Source organism: Microcaecilia unicolor, chromosome 8 (genome assembly GCF_901765095.1).
Source record: "Microcaecilia unicolor chromosome 8, aMicUni1.1, whole genome shotgun sequence".
In the NCBI taxonomy this organism is placed as follows: Eukaryota; Metazoa; Chordata; class Amphibia; order Gymnophiona; family Siphonopidae; genus Microcaecilia; species Microcaecilia unicolor.
Window position 1 is genome coordinate 161,667,424 of NC_044038.1, and position 27,173 is coordinate 161,694,596.

General features: G+C 42.7%; 1 protein-coding gene across 7 annotated transcripts in view; it reads left to right on the top strand.

Moving 5' to 3' along the window:
• CYFIP2 (cytoplasmic FMR1 interacting protein 2) overlaps window positions 1-13,390 on the top strand; it is a 107,440-nt gene extending 94,050 nt beyond the window's left edge. For all 7 annotated transcript variants that reach the window (XM_030211480.1, XM_030211481.1, XM_030211478.1 and 4 more), the window contains 2 exons: window positions 1,379-1,526; window positions 12,432-13,390. In XM_030211480.1, coding sequence (XP_030067340.1) covers window positions 1,379-1,526; window positions 12,432-12,599 — 316 coding nt within the window. In that variant the 3' untranslated portion in view covers window positions 12,600-13,390. The remainder of the gene's footprint in view (window positions 1-1,378; window positions 1,527-12,431) is intronic.
• Window positions 13,391-27,173: the final 13,783 nt, after the last annotated feature.

Consider the following 27,173-nt stretch of genomic DNA (forward strand, 5'->3'; position numbering starts at 1 on the left):
CCTTCCCCTTCCTCCCCTCAAGGTGTCCAGCATCTCTCACTTCTTTTCTCTGCCTGTCTCTCCATTCCCAGCATCTTCCTCTTCTCTTACCTACCCCTCAAGGTGATCAGAATCTCCTCTCCCTTCCCCCATAGGTTTTAAACAGCTACACCTTCACACCCCCCTTCCCCTTGTACAGCATCCCATTATCCTCCCTTCACTGGGCAGTTGCCATGCTACTGTTCCAGAACCCTTTATTGAAGTAAAAAGAAACACAGCATGGCATGGGGCCATGAACACAGATCCTTACACAAGGGCTACAGGTTCCCACCCCTCCCACCTCAAACTTCTTGCCAGAGGAAGCAGAGCCTGGCAGCGCTTAAGCACTGACCTGCACAGAAAGAGCCCACGCAGTCTTGAGAGCATCATTACAGCGCTGCTCTCATGCCATGCGGAGGCTGTGCTGTCACCCCCCCCACCCCAAATTCTGCCATAAGCAGGCACCTGTAGTCTACCTAGTGGCAGGGCTGGCCCTGTCATTGGATGGAATTTTTTTAGCTGTGCTTTAAAATGGTGATTGGTGTCCCCAGAATCATGTTTTGTGGCACTTTGAATACATTTACTGCCATCCCTGGTGATGTACTTGCATGTAATATACAATAAGGGAGCTAGCTGGCAAATAAGGAGTAAGCTAAATCAATTTTTTGGCTACACTGTGTAAAATTTAGCCTTCTAAGTGTAATAAGGGAGCAAGATTTAGCCAGCCAAATTTTAGTCATCCTCAGGGACTGAGGAGACAGTTGGTTAGCACTGACTTTCAACACTAAGTACCCAACTTGACCAAAAAAAAACAGGTGCTGCTATAGCAGTCCTAAATTTATAGCCTTCCTCACAATTATTGACATTGTTCTAAAATTTTAAAATAAGCAGTCCAACCCCTTCCCGCCCACCCTATGCACCCTTTGGATATTTTTTTTAATAAAGCTCCCAGTATTGAAATTCCTCCATTCTCCTTCCTTGCCCCAGTTGGAGATTGGCCCCCTCTTTCCTGTCTTCAAACAGATACAGGAAACATGGAACACGGCAAAATCTTAAATAATGGCAGGAAAAGATCTGTATGGTCCATCTAGTCTTCCCAGTAATGTGGCCAGAGTTGTACCTGCCACTCTGTACATCTCTGCCCTGTTTAAAATATAAAGCTTATTTAAGTTTTGCTTTGATTCCTCCGTCTTTCTGTATTGTGTACTAACATTTTTCTTAAACTTGGTTCTTCCTTCCTTCTCTTCTTCCTCTGTCACTCTCTCCCCTCGTGCGTCTCTGTTCCTCGCCTTTCCACCTGTTTCTCCCCTGCTTTTGCTTCTTTCTCTGCTCTCCCTGTTTCTTTCCACTCGGTGTGCAGGCAGTGTTTTGGAGATGGTCTAAACTGGGCCGGCTGTGCGGTCATTGTTCTTCTGGGCCAGCAGCGTCGCTTTGATCTCTTTGATTTCTGCTACCACTTGCTGAAGGTGCAGAGGCAGGACGGGAAGGACGAGATCATAAAGAACGTGGTAAGCACCATTCTGCTTTCATGCACTTTCCTGGACAACCATGCCAGAGAGCTCCAAATTCTTGATGTGATTTGAGCAACGACATGCCAAAATGCTCTTTGGCTGTAGAACTTATAAACAACCCGCAAAATGCAACAATATGGAACTCTGCTGTAATGCAAAATAATAGTGTGAAAACTGGGAAGGAAGAGCCACAAAGTAGCTCAAAACCAAGGTTTAAAGAGCTATACGGATCTCTGTAGATCTCTAAATGGATCTGTATGGATCTCTACTTCATCACAGGCAAAAACCTTCCCGAAGCTGCAGTGTCTTCATATGACAAACAAATGCAATCTCTGTGTGTATAATGCTCAAAAAAAGTAAGGAAACGTAAGTATTGCCATACTGGGACAGACCAAAGGTCCATCAAGCCTAGCATCTAGTTTCCCTACAGTGGCCTATCCAGGTCACATTCCAAATAGAACCCCAAAGAGTAGCAAGATTCTAGAATTCTAAAGAATAACAAGATTCCATGCAGAACCCCAAAGAGTAGCAAGATTCCATTCAGAATCCCAAGTACATAGGTATTGCCATACTGGAACAGACCAAAGGTCCAACAAGCCCAGTATCCTGTTTCCAACAGTGGCCAATCCAGGTCACAAATACCTGGTGAAATCCCCAAAAAGTAGTAAACATTTTATACTGCTTATCCCAGAAATATTGGATTTTCCCCAAGTCCAATTTAATAATGGTCTATGGACTTTTCCTTTAGGAAGCCGTCCAAACCTTTTTTTTAAACTCTGCTAAGGTAACCGCCTGTACCACATTCTCCGGCAACAAATTCGAGTTTAATTACACTTTGAGTGAAGAAATATTTTCTCCGATTTGTTTTAAATTTACTACTTTGTAGCTTCATCGTATGCCCCCTAGTCCTAGTATTTTTGGAAAGCATAAACAGACGCTTCACATCTACCCTTTCATCTCCACGCATCTTATCTTCATGGCAGCATTAGGTGGATGTTTCAAGATGCAGACTTGCCCCCAGGCTGTATAGCTCTTTAAACCTTGGTTTTGGTTTTGAGCTACTTTGAGTCTTTTCCTTCCCATTTTTTACACTATTATTTTGTATTACAGCACAGTTCCATATTGTTGCATTTTGCGGATTTTTGTTATTTAGTTAACTTAAACAACAAGACACAATATTTAAGATTTAAGACACTGTAACTCTTCTGTAATGTAGGTACTTGCTTAGGAAGATACTGAGAATGAGCACTGGCTCCAGGTAAGGAGGAGCAGCAAGTGAGTCATTTTTAGATTCCTACATTGGCCAATTCAGGAACTCCTCAACGTCAAGAGCTTCAATACAGAAGCTTTAAGGTTTAAGACACTGTAACTCTTCTGTAATGTAGGTACTTGCTTAGGAAGATACTGAGAATGAGCACTGGCTCCAGGTAAGGAGGAGCAGCAAGTGAGTCATTTTTAGATTCCTACATTGGCCAATTCAGGAACTCCTCAACGTCAAGAGCTTCAATACAGAAGCTGAAACCCTGCACTTCTCTCCTCTGTCATTTGTTAGGTTTCACTACCTCCTCTTGGACATTAGTCAGCAAGTGTGGTGTTCGGCTTATAATAAACCAACGCAAATGGGAAAAAGAATTCTTCCACAAACAGTAACAAATGGACACAGGAGTGGAAGATGCCAACCATAATCTTCAAGACTATCAGAGCAGTAGTTTATTGATCCAAAGCTGACGAACTGAACCCAACACAGGCTTTGTTTCGGCACCCAGGCCTTCGTCAGGGGTTCTGTAAAGCCAATGGAATATTCATAAGAACGAGTATAAAACAAATCAGCTTATATTGGTGCTCAACCTCTAAAGACGCACAAAAAGCTGTTGAGCTCCAATGACCTTTATGCTTTTAGCCCACTTCTCTTATTTTAACTCTTAGAATCTCATGGCCTTGTATTTTAATAAGAAATGCAGAACTGCAAATGGCATCGTGCATTAGAATAGGAGGGTTTTTTTTAATGTGCAAACTCGATCAAGTTACATGGGTGATGTGGAATCAGTTGTTACCTAATACAGCTGTTTAAATATCCATTTACTTCTAGGTAGGATTCCCCTAATTAATAAAAAAAAAAAAGGTGAGTGTGAGGCAGGAAGTGAACTGGGAAGAGCAAGCATAAGACAGTTTCAGCTCTTAAATGCAGAGAAGATTTCAGGATCTCCTACCCTGCTGGTACACGATGAAGTAAATGGAGATTTCCAAGAACATAGTGGCATGCTATGCTGTGAATTGCCCCTAGGTGCTTTCTGAATCACAATGTAAAACTTGAATAGCTTCCCATTAGTGATAAAAGACCGTATCTCGCATTAATTTTGGAAATTAGAATTAAAGTTTAGGACTAGAGTAGTTCACTGCAGTTTTTGGCTCTGTGAACCAAGACCAGGAAATTCAGGTGGTAATTAGAAGAAAGGATTAAGCCATTCCCAGGCGAGATCTTTGTCCTCTTATTCATCCCACCAACTAATCTTTGTCTTTCTCCCTGCAGTTGGGCCCAATCTCCCTCTGAAATCAGCATTCTCTCAAAAAGCTTGCCAGGAGGCAGACACCTGTGCCACATGCATCACCCCTCCTTTCCCAGCTAAAGATCTGTTTCTCCAGTCTCAATCACATATAGCAAAATACACACAGTAAGCTGTTACGTTTATCCCTCTTTTCCAATGGTTCTTAAATTCCACATTGACACATAAGAAGACATTTAGAAACTAAGAAAAGGCTTTAAAGAATTTTTCTTCTACCTATTTTCTGCTAAAGGGCACCAGAAAGGCTTATGCTCTGGGACCACAGACCAGATATATTCCATGTATTTAAAAAAAGGAGGAAGAAAGGACAAACGACAGCTGGCGTGGTTAAAAAGTGAGGTGAAAGAAGCTATTAGAGGTAAAAGAAAATCCTTCAGAAAATGGAAGAAGGATCCAACTAAAAATAATATATTTTTAGTTGGATCCCCTACTCCAGTGCATATATTGAAGGTCCATGGTATGGATCTCTACCTCATCAACTGGCCAGCTATGCCTCCAGGAGAAGGTCCATAAGCACAGTTGTACATAATGCATCCTGAATCTCCGTGTTTGACAGCTCCTGCCCTAAAGTGCTTCATGTGTTAACATGATGAGTAACATTTTCCTGAAACCCAGCTATTCATAAACTGAGGCCAGGAAAGGTTTTGTTACAAGCCAAGCATTGCTTGAATTAGTATTTGCGACAGCTTGTTTTCCTTAATGTCTGGTTTCTTTGATATTCTTTGAAAGGAAAGAACCTTCTTTATAAAGGGATCGGCCCGTTAGTACATGTGCAGTGCCCTACAACTGAGGCGAGAGTTAGCAAGGGGGTGAAAATGTATTTATTTATGTATTTTTATTTATTTATTGCATTTGTACCCCACATTTTCCCACCTATTTGCAGGCTCAATGTGGCTTACAGAGATTAGTTCTGGTGTTACCTTTCCAGGTTGTCAGATACAGTTGGTGATACAAAGAGAAATGGCGTAGAAAGTCTGTCTGTTTTGATTTCCTGTGTGTTTCGTGCACTGAACTGATGGTTCCTGAGATTCTAAACATTCCTCAAGGTTACCCTTTTGATGCTTTAATTGGGATATCCTGGAATCCACTTAGCAAGATGTTTCTAAGAGAGGAGCAGTTGCAGCTGCATTAAAAAGTGTCATTTGGCAATTAAAACATTCAAGCACCAGCAGAAGCAGGGACTGATTTTCCAGCAAGAATTATTCAGCATTTCCTTGTCATCAACAGCAGATGAATCCATTAACTGATGGGTTGTATCCGCCTACCAGCAAGTGGAGATAGAGAACATGGAAGAACCACAGTGACCCTTGGACAGCTAGCCCCATCTGCCTTCAGTATTTCTCTATCTCCCAGCAGGTGTGGACGTAGCTTGATCAGCTCCTGGATTTCTGCTTGGGGTGGCTCCTGTGCTTTGCCAGTTGAGCAGGGGTGTTGTGGCTGGTGGTGCCCACTTTAAAGGCATATAGGTTTGCCCTTTCCCTGCCTTACCCATTCCCCCCACCTCCCGGAGTCCCTCTGTTGCTGCCTCCAACTTTCCTCACAGCGTAAAAAAAAAAAAAAGAGCGCGCTTTTACTGCGTGGCTGTTCTGAGGCTTTCTCCAGAGATTCTGGTTCAGTGCAGCTTGACCGGAGCTCGTTGACTCGGTCTTCTGAGGTGAGAGTGATGCCCAGCTCCTCCGTGGAGGTCCCTGCGGACAGCGTTCCGAATGGGGTAAGTTTTGGTGCGAAGCCACCATTTTATTGCTATATTTCCGTCCAGTCGGGCGATGGCTGCTGAAGGAGTTAAGCTCTGCTCCCACTGTGGTAAGTGCAGATCAGCAGCGGGGCTTTGCAATACGTGCTCCTTAGATGCTCAAGCTAGTACGAGCATAGTGAGCGATGATTCTTCCCGCTCGATGGAGCTGGCAGCGGGCGCCATTTTGGAAGAGCCGCGTACCTAGACCCCCGCGATGGCGGAGGAGTCTAAGTGCAGGGGGACACCTTGTTTCGAGGCTACCAGAGGAGCTCCAACCTCCATTTCGCCTAATTCGAGGACGGAGGGCCAGGGTGAGTCTTTCTCCCCTGAGTTTGTGCTTCTGATGCATAAGGCCTTCCTGCTGAAAAGAGCTCTGCCGCAGGTGTCTGACACTGTGTTGCATTCTGGTTTCCCTCCGGGTGTTGATGCCCTGGGGATGGCTACAGATGTTATTTCTTCCCCCGAGCGTTGGAAACACGCTAAACATAGACAGGTAAATTCCCCGTCTGAAAGTGGCGCATCTCCCTCCCTCCCCCCCCCCCCCCCCCCCCCCCCCCCGGTGATCTGGCTGTGGGGAGTCTGAGGGATCTGGCAGGCCCTCATGGATGGAGGATCTGGAGGAGGGTGCCTGTTTGCCACGGGATTCGGATGATCCTAATGCGGTTCGGATTTTCCACCACGACGAGCTGCCAGCTCTCATTACTGACGCCTTGCAGGCCCTCTCGATTGATGATCCTGCTGAGAGCGATGCCTCCTCTGTTAATCTTAGGATGGCGAGTACTAAGAAGCCTATGCGGGCCTTTCCTGTGCATGACTCCATCCAGGAGCTTATTTCAGCTCAATGGTCTGACCCCAATGGGCCTTTGAAAGTGGCCAGGTCTATGGGTCAGCTTTATCTCTGAGTGAGGTTCACTTGGCCCTTTTTGGGATGCCTAAAGTGGACGCGTTGGTCATGGTGGTGACTAAAAAGACCACTCTCCCTGTAGAAGGAGGAGTCGCTTTGAAAGACATGCAGGACCGGCGGCTAGAATCCGCGCTGAAGCGGTTCTTTGAAATATCAGGCCTTGCATTAAGGGCGTCTATTTGCAGTTCCTATGTAGCCCGCGCCTGTCTTTCCTGGTTACAACAGGCGGTGGATCAGCCCACAGAGGGTGCGGGGTCCCTCTCTGAGGTTGCCCCGCGGATGGAGTCAGCCCTGTAATTTTTGGCTGACGCCCTTTATGATCTGGTCAGAGCTTCGACTAAGCAGATGTCTGTGGCGGTTTCTGCCCGCCACCTTCTTTGGCTGTGGCATTGGGCGGCGGACATAGCCTCTAAGCAAACGCTGGTGAGGTTACCCTTTCGGGGCCTCCTGTTATTTGGAGAAGATTGTTAAAGACCTAGGGGATTCTAAGCCCCAGCGGTTACCTGAGGCTAGGCCGAGGCCTTCTTCCAAGGGTCCTGTGTTTCCCTCCCAGCCCTCGCTTCCGTGAAGCTTTCAGGTATCGCCCGGGGCGCTCTGCTGGGTTTTCTCAATGTGCCCGTTTTCAGCAGAGGAACCCCTTTCGCTCGGACAAACGCTCCGCAGTGGCCTGGTCGCGGCCGGAGTTCAGGGGCGTCCTCCACAATGATGGGACGCCGGTCCACTCCTCTATTCCTGCAGTAGGAGGATGTCTTTCCCTCTTTCTCGAGGAGTGGGCCAAGATTACTTCGGATCAGTGGGTCCTGGACCTGATCAGAGAAGGTTACCGATTGGAATTTGGTGCCCTGGTGAGACGTGTTTTTGGAATCCCGGTGCGGCGGTAGAGGAGACCTTGCAAGTCTTGCTGTACCTTGGAGTGGTGATCCCGGTGCCTTCCGCCAAACGCGGCTGTGGTTGCTACTCCATTTATTTTGTGGTCCCCTCGGAAAGGCGGGTCTTTCAGACCAATCCTCGACTTACGAAAAGTCAACGAGGCCCTAAGAGTGCGACACTTCCGCATGGAAACCCTGCGCTCCATCATTGCAGCGGTTCAGCCAGGAGAGTTTCTTACGTCTCTGGACCTCAAGGAAGCTTACTTGCACTTTCCTATTTGGCCCCCGCACCAGCGGTTCCTCTGGTTTGCGGTGTTGGGCCAGCATTTTCAGTTTCGGGTCTTGCCGTTCGGCCTAGCCATAGCTCCCCGTACCTTTTCCAAGGTAATGGTGGTGGTAGCTGCCTTTCTCAGGCGAGAGGGTATTAGAGTTCACCCTTATCTCGACGACTGGCTCATCAGAGCGGATTTGGCAGATGAAAGTCGTCTTGCCACAGCCAGAGTGGTTACAGTCCTGCAGTCTCTGGGCTGGGTGGTCAATATACCCAAAAGTCACCTGACCCCCCTCTCAGTCTCTCGAGTATTTGGGGTTCCGGTTCGACACAGCCTCGGGGTTGGTCTTTCTCCCCGACCACAGGAGGTGCAAGCTTCAGACTCTGGTCTGTCTGCTCCTGCGGATGCCTCGCCCTCGAGCTTGGTACTTTGTCCAGCTGCTGGGGTCAATGACGGCCACCTTGGAGGTGGTCCCCTGGGCAAGAGCGCATATGAGGCCACTGCAGATTGCTCTGCTCCATCAATGGTCTCCGATTTCCCAGGAATATCAATGCAGACTAACGTGGCTCCCTGCGGCCCGGCGCAGTATGGATTGGTGGCTCTCCGACAGGATGCTGCGACAAGGAATGCCGCTCACGCTTCCTTCTTGGTGCCTGGTGATAACGGATGCCTGCCTTTTGGGCTGGTGCGCGCATTGCCAGGGAAGCTATGCTCAGGGTCAGTGGACACCCGTGGAGTTGGGGTGGTCCATCAATCACTTGGAACTAAGAGCGATATTCCAGGCTCTGATGGCCTTCCACAAGACTCTGAAGGGGCTTGCTGTCCGGGTTCTGTCAGACAACACGACAGCGGTGGCCTACATCAATCGTCAGGGTGGCACTCAGATTTGCCACTGGACTGAGCTCCACCTGCAGCTTCTGTCAGCAGCTCACTTAGCAGGTCAGTGCAAGCTGATTTTCTCAGCAGGCATCAAATTGACCTGGCGGAATGGGAACTGGCAGAAGAAGTGTTTCTTCAGATTTGTGCCAAATGGGGGACTCTCGGAATGGATCTTATGGCATCAAGTGCAAACGCCAAAGTCCCTCGCTTTTTCAGCAGACGGAGAGATCCTCGCTCGGCGGGGTTGGATGCACTAACTCAACCCTCAGGCCTCCTATATATGTTCCCTCCTTGGCCCTTGATAAGACGAGTCCTCCTGCGGATTTGACTACACTGAGGATTGGTGATTCTCATCGCTCCAGATTGGCCAAGGCGTCCGTGGTATGCGGATCTCCGCCGGATGCTGGTGGAGGCTCCACTTCCTTTACCTCTGGTTCTGAACCTGTTGGTTCAAGGCCTGATGACTATGGAGGATCCCTGCCGATTTGGTCTTATGGCCTGGCTCTTGAGAGGGCGCAATTGAGAGATAAGGGCTACTCTAACAAGGTCATCTCCACTCTCTTGCAGGCCCGCAAGCAGTCTATTTCCACAGCCTGTGCTCGGATATGGCGTAAGTTTGAGGAGTGGAGCGTTCCAAAAGAGGTCACTCCTGCTCGGGCTACGGTCTCGCAGGTCCTGGACTTTTTGCAGGCCTGGTTTACAATTCCCTTTGGGTCCAAGTGGCAACATTGGCATGCTACCAAGGGAAGGTCTCTGGCTTGTCCCTTGCTGCTCATCCAGACATTGCCCGATTTCTTAGAGGGATGCTTCGGCTCCACCCTCCCGTGCGGTTGCCTTATCTGGCCTGGAACCTGGGGCTGGTGTTGAAGGCTCTCCAGCGTTCGCCTTTCGAGCTGCTCAAGCGAGCTTCAGAGAAGGATGTGACTCTCAAGACAGTCTTTTTGGTGACCATTACATCGGCTAGACGCGTATATGAGCTTCAGACGCTTTCCTGTTTGGGACCCTTTTCTGCAGTTCTCAGAGTCTGGGGTGATGGTACATACAGTGCCTTCCTTCCTACCTAAGGTGGTTTCAGCATTTCACCTGAACCAGCCCATTTTTCTACCTTCTTTTCTAGAGAGGACTTTCCGGATTCCTTTGGGCAATTACATCTTTTAGATGTCCCCAGGGCTCTGTTGCAGTATCTACAGATGTCAAATGACTTCAGGACTTCTGATCATCTTTTTGTCTTGTTGACAGGTACTCGACATGGGTGCCTGGCGTCTAAGGCCACTATAGCCTGTTGGCTCAGAGAAGTCATCTTTTCTGCGTATCTGCTTTCAGTGCGGGCTCCCCCTGAAGCGTTTAAAGCACATTCCACGAGAGCGATTTCCTCCTCGTGGGCTGAAACAGGTGTCCTTTCTCTTCAAGAGATCTGTCGTGCAGCTACTTGGGCTTCTCAGCTCTCATTTGTACGGCATTACAGGCTGGATGTGGCAGCGAAGCAGGACGCGCATTTTGGAGCGCAGGTACTGGCTCCGGAGTTGCCAGTTCCCACCCTACGTAGGGAGTGCTTTTGTACATCCCATCAGTTAATGGATTCACCTGCTGTTGATGACAAGGAAGGGAAAATTAGGTTCTTACCTTGGTAATTTTCTTTCCTTTAGTCACAGCAGATTAATCCATGATCCCTTCCTGTCTGACTTTGTGTTTTTGTTCAGTTCTTTCATGCAGATATTGTATCTCATCAGGAGGCGTTGATGAACAGTTCTTAAAGTTTCTACATGCTGTTCTATTGCAGGAGGTTGAGTTCATCTCTCCTTTGTGTGGTTATTGCTCCGGTTCTGGGGCATTTGTTCGCTGTGAGGAAAGTTTATGTGATGTTACCTTTCTTATTCACTCTGGAAATTTCAAATACTGAAGACAGATGGGGCTAGCCGTCCAAGGGTCACTGTGGTTCTTCAGTGTTCTCTATCTCCACCTGCTGGTAGGCGGATACAACCCATCAGTTAATGGATTCATCTGCTGTGACTAAAGGAAAGAAAATTACCAAGGTAAGAACCTAATTTTCCCTTACTTACTTTCTGTATTAACAATCCATCATCCAGTACCTCAGGAAAATAGCCATGCTTTTCTATTTATTTCTAGTAGTTTGGGGCAGCTGGAAATCTGAGTCTCTTTCCTGTTTTCTCCTCCTGAGTTCTGGGAGGACAGACAGCCTAAATCATGCTTGTATACATATACTGGGAGAAATTTCACAGAACCTGCCTAGCTGCAAAATTTGTGAGTCTTTGTATGTATGGAACATGTCCCCCCCCCCCCCCCCCCTTTTTTTTTTTTAAGGGAAACTACATATATTATTTCCCTTTAAAACTTGGCCATGGTTACAAATTACTGGTGGACTTTGCATCTGCTTTTTAAGCAGGTGCAGTTTTGCTGGAAAGCCAAAGCACAAATCTGAATAGCCAGGTCAACATGTAGCTTTTCAGTCCCGCCTTGAACACATCTCTGGAACACCTCAGTCAGCATGGCTAAAAATGTGCGACCTAGGGCACTTCACATGGACTTTTTGTTTAATTGTCTGAAAATGTTCACACTTAGACAGCTTACATGGTGAAATGGCTTTGAAAATTGTATCTGCCTAAACCGAATAAGAGGGAGAAAATCTCAATTTAACTTATGTTCTTTATACAAACTTTCAATGTAAGTCTACCTGCCTTGTACAACTATGAAAAGATTAAAAAATGCAAACTTTAGGTTTTCATGTACTGTGCACATATTATTTCTGTGGGCAGCAGAGAGGGAGCTAGATAGTATTCATATGTGTGCATTTGATTTTCAAATGTGGTGTTTTACTCCCCCAACTTGAACACACCCTAGGTATCGCCCTTTAAAATGCAGCTGAAGAGCAGCATGCTGTAGAACGCACATGTGCTTTGAGCCACCTTGTGGGGGGGGGGGGGGGGGGGGCACAGTTTTCTATCAGCACTTTATCCCTCAGTAACACGTTTTCAAAATTTCCCTCCAAAGTAAACAAATGGAGCATATTGCCAGAAGAAAGAATTCCAGTAGATGCCAGAAAAGGCTGAAAAAAGGCTAAATCTCCAGTTTCATTGTACCCACATGTTTTCGGTGACTTTTCTAATAGGCTGCTTTAGGCTTCAGACTTGAAAATTCTTTCCTGTTCCAGACTATCGTGTCATGTCAAAAAAGAAGGCATGGGAACTGGATCAGGCTCTTCGAAAACAGACTCAGGACTCCCATTATGAAATTATAGATGTTTATTTAAGATGACTCGACGCAGCACCATGTTTCGACACACAAGTGCCTGCCTCGGGAGTCTTGATGTGTATACTTGACAATGACATTTGTCCTTGGCAATATGTCTTGTAAAATAAACATAAGCTGGTCTTTAAAATGATTGTTGATGAAAAAAAGTTTGAATAGCATGTGAAATGCCGCTGTAGTCATGTCATATATAAGTGGGAAATTGGGTTTCAGCTATTGTATATGTATGAATCTTGGCCCTCGGTCAAATAGGTCTCCCGGTAGATCCATGTATGAACTTGTATCAGTGTGCTCAACTATTTGTTGTTTTGTAAACTAGTCCATTCCCTGTGAGTTCATGTAGAGTAGCTACAATTGACAGTAAACAAAAATACCCATAATAGTAATTGTCTTGTATTTTACCTTCTTCCAGCCTCTGAAGAAAATGGCTGACCGCATCAGGAAGTATCAGATCTTGAACAATGAGATCTTTGCCATTTTGAACAAATACATGAAGTCGGTGGAAACTGACAGCTCCACTGTGGAGCATGTGCGTTGTTTCCAACCCCCCATTCACCAGTCTCTGGCTACTACGTGCTAATGTGCAGAAGGGTTGTTAACACCCCTTGTCATGGGGTGAAACTTGGACCAGTTCATGAAGAGTGTTTCGTGGGGCCAGTAACAAAACCGAGTGGAACAAAGAAAGATATCCCAGCATGCCAAGTTTGAGCGCATGTACTTTCATAATATTAAGCCATGGTTGTTTCATCTAGTTTTTCAAGAATTTTTGGGTAGTACACTTTTTGTGACGTATAAGCTAACCTCCATGACGTATAACCAGTATGAAGGCCTGCACAGTTGAGGGTACTAGGTTTGAGAATTTATTTTTGGGTACTGTATACCAATAATCATGGCTTGGATAAACATTAGAGCACTATGTTAGAACTAATTTTCTACAACAGGCTATAGACTTGGATGTCGTGGCAGTACTGAAAGTGGAATCGGCAGAGGTTTAAGTGCAATAATGGTTCAATGTGTTAAAATCTGAAAATAATTTCTGAATTTTCCAGTCTTGTCTCTTTCTCTCCTGGGGATAATAGACCTGCCTTTCTTCTGTCTTCCCTATGGATTGAAGAGTCTCTTGTTCTATTGTGTAGGTGCGACAGCCTTCCACTCTTCTCTGTGCATGAAGAGATCTCCTTCATTCTTACCACAAAGGAAGGGTTATTTCTCCTAATATTTTGTTTGGATGGGGGTCTTCATCATCATCGTCTTTACTTTATATACTGCAAAGTCAAAAAATATCTAAGCGGTTTACTTAGGACCTTGTTTACTAAGCAGCGTTATAGGCACATTAACATTTTTAACACGTTAACCATGTACATGCCTACAATATCCCTAGAGGTGCCTACATGGTTAGCGTGCACACTAAGTGTAGGCGCGCTAAAAACACTAGCACACCTTAGTAAACAGGGCCCTAAATATCCAATAATTCAAATCAACATATACAGACAAAACAAACTCCCGAAAGGGAAAAATTACTATTTAAGTATAATGTATTGCCCTAATGAATGTGTAGATCACCCTCTGTGTGTGCGTTATTGGATTTCTGTTACCGTCAGGTAACATGCAAGCCTTGCCCAAGTTTCCTTGTGCAGCTGACTTAACTATAACTGAGGTTCAATCTCTTTGTACCCTTTTGAAGACTTTAATGAAATGAACAAGCTCTCTGTACCTACACTATTACGTTATTGACTATATATGTGGTCTAAGGACTGCATGTACACAGCTAAGGGCATTTAACTTCAGCCGAAGAGATCCACATTTGGGGCTGAGAATGAGATTGGGCATTGTCCTTGTCTGCTATAAGAATTAAGAACAAGATTTCAGGAAAGTCAATTTGATAAATGTGTAGAAAGACAGCTACACCCATGTCAAAGCCGTGGCCTATTTTTGCTTGACCCAAAATTAAATAAAATGCTGTTAAGGTAGATTTGTTAAATTTGTGGATACGTTGAATAAAATTGGGAATTGAAATATTTTATTCAAATAGTCTTAGGCAGTGCCCACTGTATGATGAGCCATTCAATGTCTTAGTTGAACTTCAGGGCCAATCTGTGTTTACTATCTTGAACAGCACTGGTTCAGATCTCTGCTTTGCAATGAATTAGCTGTTTGACTTGAGTAGTGTCAAAAATGATATAAATTAGTGTCTTTCCTTGAAAAATAGAGCAAACTGAAGGCACTCATTGAGTTCTAAATAGCCTGGTTATGTAGTGAATTTTGTTTATTATTTAAAAATAAAATACCTTAGATTGTACCATATCAAGAAACTAAGCTTCTTTTTAAAAGAAAGCAAACTACGAGAGAAGCAAGAGACCAAGGGGAGGGGAGAATTTATTTTCTGCTGGACAGAAGAAGAATATTTAATGTTTCTAAAAATAATGGATTAACTTATTGTACTCAAAACAATTCATGCATGCTGACCACTGATGTAGCACACTTAACCTGTTTCTTCCTCTTAACATGGTAACTTAGTTATATCTGGAAAATCAGATGCAGTTGATCTCAGTAACTGGAAGTTTTACTTTTTTTTTTTTCCCTGAACTGAACAGAAAAATGTAGGATGGGAACTTTGAAGATTATCAGAAAGCTGTTGGCTTAAGCCACACTACAGCGTTCTTGTATCCCTTTAATGTGGGGGTTCTTTAACCAGCCCTCATGACACATTCAACCAGCCAGGTTTTCAAGATGTCTGCAATGAATATGCATGAGAGATTTGCATATCATGGAGATATGTGCGGGTCTCTCCATGTACATTCACTGGGGTTATCCTGAAGACCCAAGGACTTGGGTTCAGCCTTATTGTACTGTGAATGAAATACGAGTTAATTTGGGTAACTGCTGTTCTTCATAAGGGGAGAACTGTGAACACATTTAGATTTGTTTCACTGTAAGCTGAGTCCACCTTGAGGCATTCACCAAAGCAGTGCACGCTTCTCTGCTCAAGTTACATTACCGTCCCTTGTGTATGATTTGGTTAGAAAGGTGCATGTGTGTGAGTATTCTCTTGGGACCCTCCACTGCTGTATTTAAGGGGGCCACTGTAGAGCTAACTGAAGTCTCTGTGCCTGGTTGGGGGCAGGAGGGAACATTTCAGGAAAAAGTAAACTGACTGCTCCCCTTGTTGCTCAAGAAAATTTAGATCCCATTGAACTGGATTCCTCCATGTTAGAAGCAATGAAAAAAGAAGCAGCATACTGTTTGTTTTTGTTTTTAATTCCCCGTGTATTTTTATGCACATGCATGTGAGAATATGACAGTCAGAAGTGTGCACTGTAAACTAGAAACTGTTATTTATTTTTCCTTTCTTATAAGCAGTGTTTTTTAATGCTGTTGGGAGTCCTGGTATTATTTAAGGGCCAAAAGTGTATTTCTTTATGAATATTCAATGATTAGTATACAGTGTCGGTTAGAAATTAAACTGTGTAATATGAGTATGTGTGTTCTGCTGAGCACCCTAGGTGTTAAAAAGTCCCAAATTAATATTTGCCCTGCAGTATAAGCTGGCAACCCTTGCCCACAGTCCTTTGCCCCACCTTTTCTGCCTGTGCTTTGGAGAGCCTCTGTATCCTCTTCTGTCCAAATTACTTTCAAATGCAGGTGTAGTCAGGAGAGACCAAGAGCAAACACAGAATAAATGCCTGATGTGGCTACTTTTTGTCTCCCCAGAGGCTGTACTTTCTATCAGGGTCCCTAAAGGCACATACGCCTGATAGCAGCTAAAGACAAAATCTGCAGCAGCAGAGTCACAATACCATTAAAAGCAATGGCTTCAAACACAGACATCTTCCTCCTCCCCTTTAGCTGCTATCAGGTGTATGTGCCTTTAGGGATCCCGATAGTGGAAAGTGCAATCCCTGACGCAGCCTCTGGGAGGCAAATGGGCCCACATCAGGCATCTGTGTTTTTAATAAATTCAATCTTGGCCTGCTCTGTTTGTTTGGAGGACTGTCTGCATGCAGCTCAAAGCCACTATCATTAGTGGTCAGGAGTGACTGAGACAGTTGCACAGACATGTGCGAAGCGTTAGTGTAAGTGATGAAAGAAAGTGCTGAATATAGAACCAGTGTGTAAGAATATGCAAAATTGGAAAAGCGAAAGCCACTGCCAGCAACGTGACCATTAGATCTCAGTTATTAGATATTTCTACTGTGATTGACTTATACTGCTGTGTTTTTCATATGCTATAGCGCTGATGTACTAAAGGTCAACTCTGATGTATTTCTATTTTAAAGGCAAGCAAAAGAACGATGGAGCAGTTAGGATGTGCTTTTTAAATTATTGATGTACCATCATTTTATTAGTACTTACCAGTCCATAGACCCCATCTAAAAATAGGAGGTCCTATGCATTTTAACAACACCTCATCTGATATTCTTGCTCACAGATCTGTAAATACGAATGATGTCAAAGGCAGGCTGCTGCTGCTTCTGTAACCTGTGATTCGGCGACAATCACTTTCCTGTTTTCATTGGGTGAAGCTTTGATGTCTTGCCATATTGGGAAGGGGGGGAGGAGGGGTTGCATTGCCTGTACCTGTATAGTTTTGAAAAATGGACATTGGTTCTTTCAGGTGAATGAAAAAAAAAATAAAGTTACATTGGAACAAGTCGTTTGAGTTGCTTCCTTGCCACTTTTCTTGGTCTGCAGAACTAACCAAGGCAGTTTACAATTACAGATAGTTAGGTGGGCAGAAAACCACTTATGCAGTAATTACTCTGGACTCATTTGGCAAAAGAGAATTATCAGTACCTAATTGGCCCTTAAGGTTTGTGAAAAGCTGACTCCCAATAAAAGGAATATATATATGTGATTGGTTATAACTTTAGCCTAATCTTGCTTCTAAGTGGTAATCTATTCTCAGGATTTTATAGTTGCATAATTACTCACATATTATATATAGATATAATGAGTAGATTTTGGTAGTGTACACAGTATTTTTGTTGCATTTTGCTTGGCTACATTGCTTATATATATATATATATATATATATATATATATATATATATATATATATATATATTTGTGAAAAGCTGAGGCATATTTTCAAAGCACTTTGGGAGGCTAAGTTCCATAGGTTTCTATGGAACTTTGGGAGGCTCAGTGCTTTGAAAATGAGCTTGGCTGACTCCCAATGTGTAGATAGAATGTATTTGGATACAGGCAGCAGATGATGTTTTGTATATTCCTGAGAATCTAGCATGTGATGTTTTTGTTCTTTCCTGAGAAAGTAGCAGAATAGCAGGTGATGTTTGTACATTCCTGAGCAGGTTCACGAGCTGTTCATGTAGAGTTGTTCTTGTAAGCAATGCATGATCATGGTTGTGTAAGCAAAATGTAACCAATAGTAATGATAATACATGTAATATCCATGAATATTCATAGAGTATATAAGAAGGGGATTGACTCCCAAATAAAGAGTTTTTTGCCCAGACACACGAGAGGAGAGTTATTTTGCAACATCTGGTGATCCCCGACGTGATCGGTGAAAACGTGACGTACTTACTACGACTGGAACAGTCAGCGCGCCATTCCTTCTACGGAACACTGTAAGTATGGGGGGAAATTTAACATCATCACATAAACAACATGCACAGGAGCTATATACTATAACGCAAAGATATGGTTCCTCCCGAAATCCAATAACTCTTAAAGATATAGAGCGTTTAATTGAGGAAATAGTTTGTCAATGTCCCTGGTATCCAGAGAAGGGATCATTCGATCCTCAAACATGGGAAAAGATAGGGCAGCAGTTTCGTTTAGAGCCTAGAGTTTCGACTCCTATATTATTGACTTGGAGAGAGATATATTCTACTATAGTAATTCTCTCTTCTGGATTGACAGGCATTACTAACGAAAATATATCCAACAAATTGCCAGGCAAGACCTGGTCTCTTTTACCTCCCGCGACTCTTGGACCTACACCTTCTCCTCCTTCTTGTCGGCTGGCCACCGATATGGGAAGGGAAGAGCAAAACAAAACTCCTGACTTTACTACTACTACCCCTAATAAACCAATTGAAAATATCCAAAACAACAACGCTAATGATAGCGTTATTATTACCAAAACACCAAAGAGCGTAGAACGACCTAGTTTAATTCAATTAGGTATACAGCAAGCACGAAAAAATGGTGAATTCATTTGGAACGATGATCTATGGGATAATTCGGAACCTAATCCTAATTTATACCCAGTTACTAGAACTACAACAATAGAGGCAGGGAACGAAACACATCATGCAGAATGGACTGCTCTACCTTATCAAGTTTTGAGAGAATTACGTAGAGCTATCGTAGAATCAGGTTTAAAAAGTTCATTTGTTCAAGGCATGATAGAAGGGATTAGTAACGGTTACTTAATGACTCCAAAAGATTGGAAAGACCTTTTCCGTATGCTGTTAACTCCTGCGCAATATGTAGTGTGGGATAATGAATATAAGCAAGCAGCACAACTTATCACTGGGACTAATTTGGTGCCTGATCAAATTTATGGATCGGGACCATTTTCAACCCTTGATATGCAAATTCAACAAAACGATACCTGTTTTCAAGCCATAGGCACTTGTATCTTGCGAGCATTTAAAAGAACACCAGAAGGGAATAAACCAACAAAATCTTTTGCATCAATTAAACAGGGTGCAACCGAATCTTACCTTCAATTTGTTAATCGATTGCAGGAAGCTGTAACTAGGCAAATTGATAATCTTGATGCGCAAACAGAGTTATTGATTAAATTAGCCCAAGAAAATGCAAATTCAGATTGCAAAAAGGCATTGCAGACTGTAGCTCATCGCCCAGGAATTACTTTAGCAGATTTATTGAGCGCATGTGCAGATGTGGGGACTCATGGTTATTCTATGAATTTGTTAGCAGGAGCTATACAAAAAGGTAATAAGCCACAGGGGACGTGTTTTAATTGTAAGAAACCAGGACATTTTCGAGCTCAGTGTAGAGCCCCAGGAGGGGGTGCCAACTTTGCAAAAGGACCTTCTCGACCTTCTCGAAAATGTCCTCGATGTCAAAAAGGATATCATTGGGCCAATCAATGTCGCTCTAATCCAATTAATTCCACACCGCCACCCCCAAAAAACTTTGCTCCGGGTTAACTCCTAACCTCGGTCCAAAGGGAGTGCAAGGGTCTTTTGCTCATAGTACTACTGCTACACAAGGTAGTGCAGGAATTGACCTTATTGCAGCGGAATGTAAAACTGCCATCTTACCTCATGAAGTTTTGGTATATAATACTACCTTTAAAGGACCCATTCCAGCGGCTACTGTAGGTTTAGTATTACCTCGCTCCTCTGCATCGAAGGCAGGTATTCATGTTATCCCTGGAGTTATTGATGCTGATTACACAGGCATTGTTAAAATTCAAGTATGGTCCTCATCACCTTTAACAATTTCTCCCGGGGACTCGTGGGCACAATTAATTATTTTACCATATTTTACAGCACCTATTCCTTCTACTGTCTCTCGTACAGGGGGCTTTGGATCTACGCGACAGGTAAGTGCAGTTTTAAAACCGGTTTCTAATGCACGACCCACTGCTCAATTTTTATTGCAACAAAAGCCCTTTGTTGGTATATTAGATACCGGGGCGGATGTTTCTGTCATAGCTTATAAACAATGGCCTGTGGAATGGCCCATTGAAGATACTTCACATGTGACAGGAATAGGGGGAACTCAGTCAGCCTCCCAAAGTTCTCAATGGTTATCTATTACATATCCTAACGATACCAAGGTTCTAGGACATATTAAGCCCTGTATTTTACAAGTACCCTTTAATTTATGGGGTCGTGACCTTTTGGAACAATTAGATGCATCATTGATCCTACCTGATTAACAGTTCATAAATATGTCTTTTTCTCTTCCTTTGGAATGGAAAACTGACAAACCTGTTTGGGTAGAGCAGTGGCCGATTACCAGAGAAAAACTGTTGATTTTACATCAATTGGTGGAAGAACAATTACAATTAAATCACATTGAGCCTACCAATTCTCCATATAATACTCCGGTATTTGTGATCAAGAAAAAATCCGGAAAATGGAGATTTTTACATGACCTACGAGCTATTAATGCGATTTTAGAACCAATGGGCCCGTTACAATGTGGTATTCCAAATCCTAATTTGATTCCTTATGATTATCAATTAGCTATTATAGATCTGAAGGATTGTTTTTTTTCAATTCCTCTCCAGGAAAAAGATTATAAATACTTTGCTTTTACTGTACCTGTTTACAATAATGCACACCCTACTACTAGGTATTGTTGGAAAGTTTTGCCCCAGGGAATGTTAAATTCACCCACTATTTGTCAATACTATGTTCATCAAGCCTTGCAACCATTTCGTGCCTATTTCCCTCAACTTTTGGTATATCATTATATGGATGATATACTAATTGCAGGGATAACTCTTCCCCCTTCTTGGAAATCTACTTTAATTTCTATCTTGGCCTCCTCAGGATTAACAATTGCCTCAGAGAAGGTTCAAGAAAAGGAACCCTATGTATATCTAGGTTTCCGTATGACTAAAGCTGCAGCCCAACCTGTCGCTCCTCATCTCAATTTACAGTCTCCCACGACATTACATCAATTACAAGAGATTTTAGGAAATCTCAATTGGTTACGTCCCTACTTGAAACTTCCTACAGAATTTTTACAACCCCTGTTTCTCGCATTAAAAGGTCATAAAACACCTGCTGAATTAATTACACTCACTGCATCGCAACAAACAATTCTGTCACAATTGGATCAAATCTTACAAACAAAATGGACAGATAGACGAGATGCATTTGCCCTTTTTTGTTTTTGCGTTCTCAAAGACCCCACCCACCGACAACCGTTTGGTGTCTTATATCAAGATACAACTCCTCCGAAATTGATAGAATGGGTCTATTTACAGAATACTCTCCATTCTACTATTACACAATGGCCCCAGCAACTAGCCTTGCTGATTACTAAAGCTCGAGAGCGAGCAACATTCATGACTGGTTTCGACATTCTTAAACTCATCATTCCTCATTCTTTGTGGCAGTGGGAAAAAATGATTCAGTTCTCCGACGACTTGCAATTTATTTTAGCCACTTATGTTGGTATTATAGATTGCCACTATCCTAAAGACCCTCGCATACAGGGCACATCCATTTTGCCAATCACTCTTCATGATCCCATTTCTTTACGTCCACTCCCTACTGCTCTCACCGTCTTTACAGATGGTAGTCCCACTCGTGGGGTGGTTACTTGGTACAATCTGAACAAATGGCACGTCAAATTTACCTCTCCACAAACCTCTGCTCAACGTTCAGAGCTTGCTGCCATCATCCTGGCTCTTTCTTTATTTTCAGATCAACCACTGAATCTTATTGTTGACAGTCAATATTGTGCTAATCTTGTCCGTCGCATGCCCGACAGTTATGTATCATTCAAAATGGATGCCTCTTTTTATGCTTTACTGTTAACCCTCCAAGGTTACTTGGAGAATCGCCTTTCTTCTCTCTTTATAGGTCATATCCGCAGTCATCAACCTTTTCCTGGTGGTCTGTCTGAAGGGAATGCTCGAGCGGATCGCCATCTTCATTTTTTCTCCACAGCACACTGCAGTCATGAACTTCATCATCAAAATGCACCTAGCCTAGCTCGCCAGTTTCAAATTTCTTTAGAAGAAGCTAGAGCTATTATCAAAAATTGTCCACAATGTTCCTTTTCAGCTCCTACTACCTTTTTTCCTGGAGTTAATCCTCGTGGTCTGGAAGTTAATAGCCTCTGGCAAATGGACGTTACTCACTTTCCCCCTTTTGGTCAATGGTCTAAGCTTCATGTGGTTGTTGATACTCATTCTGGATTTTTGTGGGTCACTGCACAAAAAGGGGAAAACTACATCTCATGTCCGCTCTCATCTTCTCCAAGCTTTTGCGGTCATGGGTGTTCCTAAAACTCTCAAGACAGACAATGCCCCTGCTTATACTTCCACCTCCTTACAGGAGTTCCTGACCCTCTGGCATATTGAGCACCTTTTTGGTATCCCCTATAACTCCACTGGTCAAGCTATTGTTGAACGTGCTAATCGCACACTGAAAACTGCTTTAAGTAATCTGACTACAAAAAAAGACGGTATTCTCCGTCATAGAGTAAGCATTGATGAATGCTTAGCACAAATCCTTTACACACTGAATCATCTCAATCTCATCAATAATCCTGCTACAAAAACTTTTTCTTCCAGATTTGAACAACATTTTCGTACTCCTGCCCCACCTTTATCTCGTCCTTTGGTCATATACCGACAACTACCTTCTGATCAGTGGAGTTCCCCTGTGCCTCTCCTTACCTGGGGTCGTGGTTACGCTGCTGTTCAAACAGATTCTGGCCCGGTGTGGATTCCAGCAAAGTGGGTGAAACCTCATGTCGTGGCATCAAGGTCTTCACAACCCAATTCCCAATTTCACACTCACCCTTCAAGGACCGCAGATGCAAACACGCAAACGGTCAGTGACTCGTCAACCTAATGCTCCTGTTACTTGGGGACAAATTAAAGCCTTGAGTCAACAAGCTACAGAGACTTTAGAAAAAGCTCATATTGAAAAGACTGATGATAACTTCGTAGTGGCTATTATTGCAGCGCTTAATGCTAATTCCATTACATTGCTTCTACTGTGTTGTTGTTTGTACATACCTTGTGGACAGTCACAATTACTTCCCACAAAAAATATTTGGGAAGCGTTTGCAATTTCACTGAACCAAACTGATTTCTGTCTTTCTCATCAAAAGGCAGTTGGAGAAGTTTTGGCAACTTGCCTGATTCCAGTATGTCATGATCCTAAAGATATGCAAAATGATACTTGGTTTTATTCACAGCTTCCTGTTAATTCATCCTATCGAAATGCTTCTTATGAATACCATAATTGGGGAACACAAACCCTGTTGCCGCCTACTTTGGCAATGCATGTGAGAACCAATCAAATAGCTAGTATCAATATGACATGTGCTCGTATGGTTAATTGTACCCGATCAAATTGTGTTAATTTTGGACCAACTTTGTTAAATTGTAGCTCCTACGAAAATGTTTCATATATTTATAAATTTACTCATTTACCCCCTGGCTGGTTTTGGTCATGTGGAATGTATACCTTTAATTATATTCCAGCTAATATATCTGATGGTACTACATGCTGTCTAAGTCGACTCACTATGGTACTTCCCAGTAAACATATTTTATTTTCTAACTCCTCACATATGCGATCCAAGCGTATGACCCTTGCTGCCAATTGCAATGATAATGTTAAATTTCTGAGTCAAACTGAATATCTGGCACTTGCATTTTCATTAATAGGTGTCCCTGCATTGGCAGCGGCAAATGCAAAAAATATTCGTGAATTAGCCTGTTGGGCAATTAAATCAATCAATGCAACCTCCACTGCTATTAGTTTACTTAATGCTGAGCAACAGCAATTACGTCATGGAGTTTTACAAAATCGAGCAGCCATTGATTATCTTTTATTACTTAACCATCATGGTTGCGAAGAGTTTCAGGACATGTGCTGTTTTAATTTATCTGACAATTCAAAGGCCATTGACAAACAATTAGCTTTCCTACGGAATTTAACTACTCATATTACTATTCATAATAACCTACTCTCTGATGTATGGGATCAATTGTGGCAATGGATCCCTTGGACCTGGCTCCGCCCTATTATCCAGTATTTAGTCATTGGTATTTTTGTTTTCACTATTTTTTGCTGTTGTATACAATGCATTCCTAACCTTTTTTCTTTATGTTTTCCTCGTCCATTCGCTCCAACACGTCACTCTGCTCAATATGTTTATAAGCTATTACAAACATCTCCACCTCCATCTCCAGCTGGCACACCACGGAGATTTCATTAAAAAAAAAAAAAAAAAAAAAAAAAAAAGGTGGAGATGTAGATAGAATGTATTTGGATACAGGCAGCAGATGATGTTTTGTATATTCCTGAGAATCTAGCATGTGATGTTTTTGTTCTTTCCTGAGAAAGTAGCAGAATAGCAGGTGATGTTTGTACATTCCTGAGCAGGTTCACGAGCTGTTCATGTAGAGTTGTTCTTGTAAGCAATGCATGATCATGGTTGTGTAAGCAAAATGTAACCAATAGTAATGATAATACATGTAATATCCATGAATATTCATAGAGTATATAAGAAGGGGATTGACTCCCAAATAAAGAGTTTTTTGCCCAGACACACGAGAGGAGAGTTATTTTGCAACACCAATGCAAGGTGTGAGAATAGATTACCACTTAGAAGCAAGATTGGGCTAAAGTTATAACCAGTCAATCACAGGCAAACTAAACTAACTAAAACCTGAGCCATAAGAAGAAAAATAAACTCACCCTTGAGGTCCCTCGTTCAGAGTCCAAGGGGGTGATGAATCGGCTTCTCTTCCAGGCTCTAGCAGATTACCTGCAAGTTCTGCAGATTCCCAGGAGAAGGGAAATGTGACTAGGTCTGATCCTAGGGAACATCCTGTAAGATAACTGCAGGATTACATTTCTGTTTATTACAAATCTTAATGTATCACCTTTACTGAAATACAGGACAAGGCAGTTTACAGAAATAAAAACTGAGAAAGCTTTCCTATCATTTATTGGAGTTCCTATCAATCACTCGAGCAGTCAGAAAACAGCAGACAACAGACAGATTGCTGTAATTGTCTCTGTCATTACTTACTAACACAGAAAATTAAAAACACATAGAAATATTTCAACAAACAGACTGAACTCCCAAGGTTTTCTAACTGCAGATGAGATTTAATGTGGTAAACCAAAAGCTAGGTGGAAAAAAATGGGTTTTCAGCAAAGATTTGAAGCGAAGAAAAGAGAATTCAGACCTTAGAAAGGGGGGGGAGGTCATTATAGAGTTTAGGGGCTAAGAAAAAGAAACCTGCGTGCCTAGTGGATTCATAGTGTACCTGTCTAGAAGGGAGAACCAACTGGTGACTATCGCGTAAGCGAGAAGGGGTGCAGATGGAGTACCTTTGTGTAATAATTGAAAAGTGACAGAATTGCTATCAGTCTGGCAGGCAAGTGAAGACTTGGTTATTGGTCATGAGAAATTACGGCTTTGCTGCTATGTAAAGGGAATTTAGATATAGAAGTGGGTAAGGGGTTAGAGAACGGGTAGATGGGGCTGGATAGTATGTTATTGAAGTTAAATGGTTGTGTACTGGATATGGTCTGCTATACAGAGAGGGGGTTTTTTTCCATGAGTAAACATAAGCTGGGCATGACCTCCTGTGACTTTTCCAAGAAGAGGTGGTTGAAAACTGTAAAAAGAATATGTAATATTCCTAGTATCTCTACATAAGAGATACTAGGAATCCAATTAATGCCTTCCTTCTAAGAGATGTTTCTTATTTTTGCATAAACACTAACAAAAGACTTGTTGAAACTAATATTAATGACATATTCTGAATCAAATCTTGTTCAAAATCACATATTCTGAATCAAAATCTGTTCAAAATCTTAAATTAATGAAAGCTCTTTTAGTAATTTGAGTTTTGCAGTCTTATTTTTGCATAACAAAATGTTTTCATTACGGCTTTAATACTTTATGACTTGACTTGCGAGAACAGAAGCTTTAAAACTAAGTGCTGTTTGCTGCAGAGTGATTCATCCGTAGGAGCATGAAACTGTCCTGTGGTCCAAATTCCTACCCTGAGTTCATTCAGCTCTTCCCTGTCATCAGACTTGTATTTCAGGTATTGCCACAATCCAGAGAGTTTTTTCCTTCATGGAAAGGAATTAATTAGTTACAGTTAAGTAACTCACTAAGGGCCCTGTTTACTAAGATGCATTAGTGTTTTTAGTGCGCCTACACTTAACGCACGTGCTAACCATGTAGGTGCCTATAGGGATATTGTACGTGTGTACATGGTTAACGCACATTAAAAACATTAATATGCATATAACACTGCTTAGTAAATGGCCCCTAATTTATTTATTTACATGAGGAGAATCAGAATAGATAGGACAAGAGGTATAGTCCAAAGAGGGAGGTGAAAATGACTATATTGTACAAAGATTAGCCTTAAAATCCTTAGGTTAATATATTTACATAGTAGCATAGTAGATGACGGCAGAGAAAGACCTGTATGGTCCATCCAGTCTGCCCAACAAGATAAACTCATATGTACTACTTTGTGTATACCTGACCTTGATTTATATCTGCCATTTTCAGGGCACAGACTGTAGAAGTCTGCCCAGCACTAGCCACGCCTCCCACCACTGGCTCTGCCACCCAATCTCCGCTAAGCTTCTGAGGATCCATTCCTTCTGAGCAGGATTCCTTTGTGTTTATCCCAAGCATTTTTTAATTCTGTTACCATTTTCATCTCCACCACCTCCTGCGGGAGGGCATTCCAAGTATCCACCACTCTCTCTGAAAAAAATACTTCCTGACATTTTTCTTGAGTCTGCCCCCCTTCAATCTCATTTCATGTCCTCTAGTGCTACCGCTTTCCCATCTATGGAAAAGGTTCGTTTGTTGTGTACACACAGCTATGTTGGGCTACTCAATGGCTAATGGTATCTATGGCTAGGTAGAAAACAGCAGAAACAGAAATATTACTTCAAGTTGCAGAAATTGAAGGGAACAGCATCCGATGGCAGGTAGAAACTGACATGTACTGGCTAGGCAAGAGATTTCAGGCCAATTGTGTTTGCTGATCAGAAGGTAATAAACTGACGCAGTAAGACAGTGCCCAGAGCACCATCAGAGAAAAAAAAATTAAGGAATAATGACTCTCTCTCAAATATTGGCATTATTCTGTATGCCAAACCTCCAAAAGGATACAACTAGTCAAGAAACAGACAAATCCACAGGGTCCTCACCAGAAATCCAAGTAGCACAAGAGATGAGGGTGAAACATAAAATTATGCACACAAAAATCTTTTTCAGAAGAAGGAATGCTCTAGCCCAGGGCTTCTCAAGCCAATTAGGTTTTTAGGATAATAAGAATATGCATGAGAGAAATTTGCATGCATGCCTCCATTGTATGGAAATCTTGAAAACCTGACTGGGTTTTAGCTCTCAAGGGCCATGGTTGCCCGCCTCTGATAAAGGAGCTTATGTGCATGCATAC